At 50.3% G+C, this 8,359-nt stretch overlaps 1 protein-coding gene across 1 annotated transcript in view; it reads right to left on the reverse strand.

The window, feature by feature from the left end:
* The window catches only part of Col17a1 (collagen type XVII alpha 1 chain), a 51,017-nt gene that overhangs the window by 15,000 nt on the left and 27,658 nt on the right, over positions 1–8,359 (reverse strand). Inside the window, exons 19-31 of the mRNA XM_008845701.2 lie at positions 8,266–8,295; positions 7,891–7,917; positions 6,872–6,898; positions 6,705–6,767; positions 6,069–6,173; positions 5,248–5,310; positions 4,677–4,712; positions 4,064–4,117; positions 3,791–3,826; positions 3,289–3,324; positions 2,199–2,261; positions 1,073–1,108; positions 744–815 (exon numbers count right to left, since the gene is read on the reverse strand). Of these exons, the coding sequence (XP_008843923.1) occupies positions 744–815; positions 1,073–1,108; positions 2,199–2,261; positions 3,289–3,324; positions 3,791–3,826; positions 4,064–4,117; positions 4,677–4,712; positions 5,248–5,310; positions 6,069–6,173; positions 6,705–6,767; positions 6,872–6,898; positions 7,891–7,917; positions 8,266–8,295 (648 nt within the window). The remainder of the gene's footprint in view (positions 1–743; positions 816–1,072; positions 1,109–2,198; positions 2,262–3,288; positions 3,325–3,790; positions 3,827–4,063; positions 4,118–4,676; positions 4,713–5,247; positions 5,311–6,068; positions 6,174–6,704; positions 6,768–6,871; positions 6,899–7,890; positions 7,918–8,265; positions 8,296–8,359) is intronic.

Raw genomic sequence — 8,359 nt, forward strand, 5'->3', positions numbered from 1 at the left:
TTAACCGCACAGCTCTCTTGGTCGGATTTGAATTTTTCTTTGCACAGTCCTGAGAATCCTGCTCTTATTTGGCCTTTAATAGAAATGTTAACAAGGCCCTCTCTTCTCAGACTAGTATTGGTGACACAGTCCCAGGAAAGGAGATGGGGAAAAGCTTGATCAAGGTATGGAGCTAGAGTTCAAGTCTGTAATTTTTTAAAAAAAATATATTATTTTTATTTTATGTGTATGCATGTATTGCCTGCATGTAGGTAAGTGCACCCATGTCGTGCAATGCCTGTGGAGGTCAGAAGAGGCTGTCGGATCCCCTGGGACTGGAGTTACGGACAGTTGTTAGCTGCCATGTGGGTGCTGGGATTCGAACCTGGGTCTTCTGCAAGAACAGTCAGTGTTCTTAACCGCTGAGCCATCTCTCCAGCCCCTCAAGTCTATAATTTTAAGAGCACTCTTGCCCCTTTCTATAATCCCTTGCTTTCATCTGTTAAACTCTCTTTTCCAAATGGCCAGACTCAGTGACTGAATGCTAGGCCCATAGCCATTACACACAGTGCAGTCTGCTGTATGGGTTCTCTGCTGAGATGCCACTGGAAAATGGGACAGGCCACATGTGGGTGCACTTGTGCATATACGTAGGTACATGCACACATCAACCATGCACCCATGAACCAACTGTATCCCTAAGATGCACGCTTCTGAGTGTGCCCAAGTTGTATACATACTCAGAGGGCCTCTCATCCCATTACCTGGCTTTCCTGGGTCTCCAGAAGGTCCTGGTGGGCCACGAGTTCCAGGCATCCCTGTAAGGCCTTGTTCACCTGCACAGAACATGACCGATGAGACTGCTTTTCCCTTGGGAAAGCACCTGTGTGCCAGTGGGTTTTCCTGAATGACTTGCTGGCAGGTGATTGGAAAGAGGGACCAAGACCAGGACAGTGTGCATCTCTGCATACTGCATACCCCTCTGGTATTACGATGGAGGGCCTGCTGGGGCTGCATGTGAGGGCAAGGGCAGGGCAGGATGTGGGAGGCAGGAGCAGCTGATGAGGCTAAAGACAACAGATCAGTGACTAACCTCTTGGGCCTTGCTGTCCGTCGGCACCAGCGGGGCCTGGTAAGGCAGAAAAGTAAAGCCTGTCAGGTACTCCTGGAGATATTTCTGTGACTCTTTTCCTCTCCTGCCCAGTAGCCTTAGAGTACGTGGCCCATGTAGTCCTCCCTGTGGCCATCAACTTCAGAAGCCCTGTCTGTGATACCTCTGGATTCAGCCTTCTTCCAGCCCAGTTCTAAGCCAGCATTTGTCATCTGCTGGCTGGGAATGGTCCAGGACTCCCCATCCCCATGGCACCACTAGAGCACAGATAGGTGCTCCTAAGTGTCTGCATCATTTACCTGAGACCCTGGAACTTAAGGTCCCCCAGGTCCTTGTCTCCTCTGCTCTAAGCTTATTCCTAACTTCCTTCCAAAGTGGAGACCCTTCAGGACTTGCCTCACTCCTCCACCTCTGTCATCTCTACATGGATAGTTTTCCAAACTGACCATAACTAAATACTTCCTAAAATTTTAGAACCATCCGAAGTACCACGTCCTCTGTCCTCCAAGCTGTAAGCAGTCTCTTTCAGCTATATCCCCGTAGTTCTTCCATGGCCCTTTCATGGTCCCTGTCGCCTCTCACAAGCATTGTTTCACTCGAGGAAGTAAGCATATGACTTCACTGTCCTGCATACCATCCATGCATAATAATGACTGGTTAAATGAATAATAGTGAAGATGCTGCATCCCCATTGGGAGGGCTTGTGTCCCTGTGGGGCTCACTGCTGAGGCCTGGCCCTCTGAAGCTTCCCTGTCCTGGATGACAGGCACCTTGGTAAGAGTTAGTCAAAGGGTGGCCACCTGGATCTGGCTTTGAAGCTATCCCTCAGGTGGGATACTGGGGGTGGGCACAGAACCTCAGTCCTTGTCAGTCCTTAGCCAGCAGGCAGTAGCCAGGGTAGGTTATGCCCAGAGAAGCCCATGCCAGAACAATGAGAAACTCCCAGAAAACAGAAGCTAGAGGGCCCCTAGGAAGACGCCTGGCCCAGAACTGCCCTGAAAAAGAGACCCGGGTAGTGCTGCGGGCCAGGAGAGGCAGCTTTAGAAGAAGTGTTTCCCCAGGGCCATGCTAACCAGCCCCACTGCATCTGCCTCTTTGGGACTCTTACCCATTGCACCCTTGGTTCCAGGTTCGCCCACGGCTCCAGGCAAACCTCTCGTGCCAGGTTCCCCTGCACAAAGAGGACAAAGGACCAGCTGATTGGAGACTGACAAAATATGCATTTGTATTCTGGCATCGTCCCACTCCTGCCCCTGCTGACTTCCTCTCCACCCAAAGGAACCAGGAGAGGCAACCGCTGCTTTGATTTCAAGGTCAGGACCACCTGGCTCTTTTCCCCCAGGACTGTAGGTCCAGATTTAGTCAGAAAGCATGGCTGAGCTGAGGAGGCATGTGTATGTATCTAATTTTCTTGGAAACACAAAGCTACCCTTTGTGGTCAAAGTATCATCACTCTCAGTGTCATTTAATCCGCGCGGTTGGCAGGAGGGGAACAGCTGAGGGGGTGCAGGGTGCACACTTTCTGCTTCTTTGGAAATTGATTATTAATTTCCCCAAAGAATCTAAAACAACTATAAACTTGCATCAAACAGACACAGTTTGGACTGTGTGCTTCGATGCACACTTAGCCGCCATCCATGGTTTTTTTAATCTTTTCATTGCTGCTTCTAATTTCTTTTTTTTTTTTTTAGTCTTTTTGAGACAGGGTCTCCCTGTAGTCCCAGCTCATCTGGAACTTGCTATGTAGACTAGGCTGGCTTCAAACTCACAAAGATCCGCCTGCCTCTGCCTCCCAAGTGCGGGGGATTAAAGGCATGTACCACCAGGCAGGCCCGGCTCTTCTAATTCTTTCAAATGTGTATGAGTGTTTTGTCTGCATGTATATACAGTGCATGCATGTTGTCCAGTGCCTGTGCAGGCCAGAAGAGGGCATCTGATCCCCTAGAACTGGAGTCACTGGTGGTTGTTAGCTTCCATGTGGATGCTGGGAACTGAACCCAAGTCCTCTGCAAGAGCAGCCAGTACTCTTAACAGCTGAGCCATCTCTCCAGTTCCAAGTGCTATGTGTCTTCTGAACTGCCAGGTCTTTGAGGGTTTTGAGACAGAGATCCTGCTTCATCCTTCTATATTTTTCTACCTTCAGTGATTGCTGGATTTTAAAAAGTCATGAAGAGATGAAATTCCTGGGTTGGACTGACCTGTGAGGCCTCTGGGTCCTTTCTCACCCTGGTCACCTAAAACAAACATGGGGCAGGGGGGAGGGGGAGCCATCAGTTGTGAGCAAGGAAAACAACCACCTTGGGTGACATACAGCCTTACAACAGGGGGCTGGTGAGTCAGGGCATTGATAAAGCAATTCCTACCCGCGAGCAGATGCCCTCAGCCTCTGCTGTGACACATAGGAGTGTCCTGGGCAAAGGAGGGCCAGACTAGAAAGCAGACACCTCAGAATATGTATCCTCACACCACAAGGACCACTCAACAATGGCTATATGATATGGGAACTTTGTTTCCCTTCTTTGTGCCTCAGCTTCTCTCATTCTAGAAGCTAGAGAAGAATGAGCTCTCAGGTCCCTCTTAGCCTGAGTGTCCAGGAGCCAGAGTCATGTATGGTCTTGGACCCCACACACTGGTTGTGTATGGGTGCCTAGGAGCAGGGCAGACCATGGTGATGACTGACCAACAGTGGGAACAGCATACCTTTGGGTCCTGGTGGTCCCATAAGTCCTTTGTCACCTGAAAAGGAAACAGACACCTTGGTATAAAAAGCCCTGCAGCAGATGACCAAGAAGGGTCCATGTCTGTCTGTCTGTCTGTTTGTCTGTCTGTCTGTCTGTCTTCCCCTCCATACTGATTTCCCTCACTATCCCTTCTTACACTTGGTAGCTACATAGCTTGTGGGTCCACCAGATCCTCCCTGAACCCCCAGATCTCCTTGAGTGAGCAGTCTCCCTCATCATCTCTTCAACTCACCTCTGACACCAGGGAGTCCCACTTCACCTCGGAGTCCTTGGGGACCCATAGAACCTGTCCAGCAGAAGAAAACACACAGATGGATGAACATTCCATCTTTGGAAGGGACAAACGCACATGCATACTTGTGCACACACGTGGATGCATGTACACCCTGGAGCAAAAGTCAAGGGCTGCTTTCCACAGATTTGCCCACCTCCCCATGCTCCCACTAAGTCACCCTGCTCCAAGTTCCTTGTCTCTGCCACTCACCAGGCCCTGGCATTAGAACACCTCAAAGGACCCTGACAGAGGCACTGGCTATAGCTCAAGATTCTCAGGACAGCTGCATGAGCCCTTTGGCTCTCATGGGACAAGGAACAGACAGGCTGGGAACTCCCTATTGATGAAGCTGAAGAAGGTTTCTGGTTCCACATCAGGCCAGAATGAATTTGGACAGGACCCATCAGGGCACCCATGTTCAGTTGCCAAGGGACACTGTAGACGAGCTTTTTATGCCCAAGAACTTCTTTTTATAATAGCTTCTTTTGCTTCAGCAGTATTTGATTTTCCCTTTAACATTCCCTTCTTTGTACTAGAAATAGCACCGATTTACAAGAATCAGCACACTGACCTGGGGGCCCTTGGGGACCAGGTGAGCCACTGGAACCTGAGAGGGAGAGAAGAGACAGTCAACAGAAGGCTAAGTATATGCTGGGATGACTGACCCCAGGATGAAGGGCAGGCAGAATGGAGGGAGCTCATTCCAAAGGGCCAGTATGGTCCTCGCCAGGGCCGCACACCAGAGCGTCCAGGGATGCCCATGGTGCACCTTAGGATAGGCTGCAGCTGGATAGAGTCCAGAGACCCCCTATCCTTTTCTGGTCAGAGTAAGATGTTGGAGCTAGAGCAGGGGTTAGAAGGGGAGATGGCAGAAGGGCATCAAGTAGTCAGTGACCAGGAACCCTTTCTCCCTGAGTTGTCCACACATATGACATTCTGTGTGTGACAGAGACAGAAATGTGGCCCCTACCCCACTATGGGGCCAAAAATTGTAGGCCAATCTTGAGGCCCAAGAACTCCTTTGTGGGGGAGCACTACCTGGGCCCATCACCCTTCACAGACCTGGAGCAGTTGGCCAACACTCTTGGGGAGCCCAGGGCCCATTTTTCTAAATGTGGTTCAGTCTTGGATTCCTGACATACCTTTGGGGCCCACAGAACCAGGGACACCAGGAGGTCCCTGAGGACCTGGTTCTCCAGCAACTCCTGAGGAGAAATGGAGGAAGGAATATGTTGAGAGAGCCTCTTCAGTCTGACTGTCCACCCAGCCTGACAGTGACAATTATATTGTGGGGATGCTTCCCACCCCACAATGGTTCAGGGTCCATTTGGCCTGTCTGTGAGACCACTTATCAGCAAAATCCCTTCAGTCTCCACCTCCCAGACTTGACTTTCCATGAAGTCTGGCACCTAGATGGCACTCAGCAAATACTGGCTGCCTGCTTCAGCAACATTTTTAGGAGAATATGAGACTAAATATAAGCTTCCTGTACAGTCTTTCGGCTAGAGGATCCCTCGTGCCTGCCTCAGGTTCCCCATAAAGGTAGTCTCATGGTTAAAGAGCTCATTTGGAAACCTCCAAGCACCCTTCAGTACTTGTGTCCCAGGCGTTCCTGTCTCCTGCCTTGCTGAGTCCAGGCCCCCCAGAGTCTGGAAGACCTGCAGCGTCACTCCACACCTAGCTGCACACCCAGTCCTCCTGCCCTCTGTTCTCCATCTTGATCTCACTCTGCACATCACCCTTCTAGGATGAGACTTCTTTGTCTGGGTCCCAAACATCAAAACCTGTTTCTTAGTCCTGGATGGACCAATAGCTTGGCCGCAGTCTATCCTTAGTCATTGTCTCTACAGGGTAAGCCCTGTACAGAACACCCCTCAACTCCCATGCAGGTGTTCCACTGCTGCCAAAAAAGGGAGTGTGCAGGATGGATACAGTCAATCCTGGTAAAGGAGTCACCTCTTACCTCTGTCTCCTTTCTCTCCGGACCCAGGAGGCCCAGGTTCACCACGAGGTCCCATGGGGCCTTCTCGTCCTCTCTGGCCCATGGGTCCTTCCATACCAGGATCTCCTAAAGATGACAATAGCCAGCCTCACAGTGAGGGTCATGTGCCATAGCCAAAAACCCTGTAGACAGGGTTCCTTCAGCAGAGTGACAGCCACCCAAAGCCTCTTTCTGCCCTCTACCCCCGCTGCTTCCCTGGCACCCAGAGCCTTGCTCCACTCAGAACCAGAGTAACCCTGTGTGTAGATGATACCCCGCCTCTGCTTAAACCTGCAAGTGGCTGCTCATTTCACCAGGAGAAAAAGTCATCCTTCTCCTGGTCCACATGGCCATCCCTTCTGTCTCTCCAGCTCCCAGCCTCCCCATCCTGGTGTTTCTTGAACCTGCCTTTGGGGCCTTGGCAGCCTCCCCTCCCCACTTGGAATGTTTCCCCTAAGTCTTGTGCCTGGCTCTCTCTCTCTTCAGTTCCCTGCCCCCAACTTTCCTGTAACCCCTAGCTTTCTCTGTTGTATTCTTTGCTGTCTTCTAAAATAGGATCAGGTACACAGTAGATGCTTAATAAAGAGAGAGGAAGTGAATGGAGAAGGGAGCTCTTACCCACGCTGCCTTTTTGTCCCTTTGGTCCTTCTGGTCCAGGGTGGCCCAGAGGCCCAGGGATACCTGTGATACATATCAGATGTCAGCTCCTGTTTCCTCTGGAAGCTGGCAATTAGAACAGAGCAGCCCCAAACCAGCAGCACCAGAGTTCAGTGGAAGTTACACACCTGGAGTCCCAGGGAGGCCTCGGTCTCCTGTGGAGATAAAAAGAGATCTCAGATGGGCGACATGGATTGATTCCCTAAGGAAGCCACTGGTGGGATTCAGGTAAACTTCCAGGTAGCAAATATAACCATCTAGTTACATTTCAATTTCACATAAAACCATAAATACATTTTTTTTTTCTGTCTTTGAGACAGGGTTTCCCTGTAGCCTCAACTGGCCTGAAACTCACTATGTAGACCATGCTGGCCTCGATCTCACAGAAATCTGCCTGCCTCTGCCTCCAGACTGCTAGGATTAAAGGCATGCACCACCACACTCAGCTTCATAAATACATTTTAAAATATAGTTATGCCCCGTAAGTTCTTTGGGACATACTTATATTGAAAATTATTGTTTTCCTGATATTCAAATACAGCCAAGAGTCCAGTATTTCACCCGACACAGCCCGTTCAGGGACTCCAGCACCACCAGTCCCCATCCTGATCAGGGTCAGGAGGAGTGTGGGCTGCAGGTTGAGGGAGGTGGATCTGTAGCAGGGGCTCTAGGTGTTGGAGGTGACTGGGAATCATGAAGGAGATGAAGAGGAATAAAAGGCTACTAAGAGGAGGTATGCAATTCCTGCCTGGGATCTGGGGGTGAGGTGGAACTGGGACAGGGACAGAGGTGGCCCTGTTCCCTAGAGCGGTGGTTCTCAGGTTGGGTGCAGAATCCACTGTGGTGACAAAGACTAAGGCTCCTGGACCCATCTGCACCTGCTTAATCAGAGGCTCTGGGAGGGGGCCCAGAGTCTTCTGGGAGCCCCTTCTGACACTGGAATTTGCAAAACTCTCAGTGAAATGAATCAAGGGAAATTGCTTTGTGTCCTGTGAGGGGCAAAGGGACTGGAAGCCTTCCCCTCCCAGCATGTATGGACTATGGGTTGTTAAATCACTTTTCTCAGCGTGAGGGGGTTATCTGATCCTGACTTCTTTAGTCCTCTACCTCAACAATGTTTAGGGTAAGTTTTCTCTGGAGTATTTACCTTTAGGGCCTTGACTTCCCATGTCACCTAGAACCAGGAAGAAGAATCCTGTGAGACAGGGTAACAACCAAGAACCATTCTCTCCCTGGGTTTCACAGCTGTTTGACAATATGTGAAGCATATGTCAAGATAAGGGGACAGTGATATGGGTCCCGCCAGCCCTGTCGGGGGCACTTGGGAACACGTCACTGGGATTCTTCTGGATGCTGTCCAGGCTCCCAACCCTGCTGTGATATCTGACTAGAAAGTCAACTCTTAGCTTCCTAATAGACATAACACTGTTAGGTCATTCAGAGAAATCATTCTAACTCCTGGGGGTACCCTTCCCTCCATGTAAGAATGAGAGCAGGGAAAGGACTCAAGTCACACCGATACCTTTAGGACCAGGGCTTCCTCGAAGATTTCCTACAAGAAAGAATAAACTTCAAGTCAGTACACACACACACACACACACACACACACACACACA

Source organism: Nannospalax galili, unplaced genomic scaffold (genome assembly GCF_000622305.1).
Source record: "Nannospalax galili isolate Female #2095 unplaced genomic scaffold, S.galili_v1.0 scaffold161, whole genome shotgun sequence".
Lineage (NCBI taxonomy): Eukaryota > Metazoa > Chordata > Mammalia > Rodentia > Spalacidae > Nannospalax > Nannospalax galili.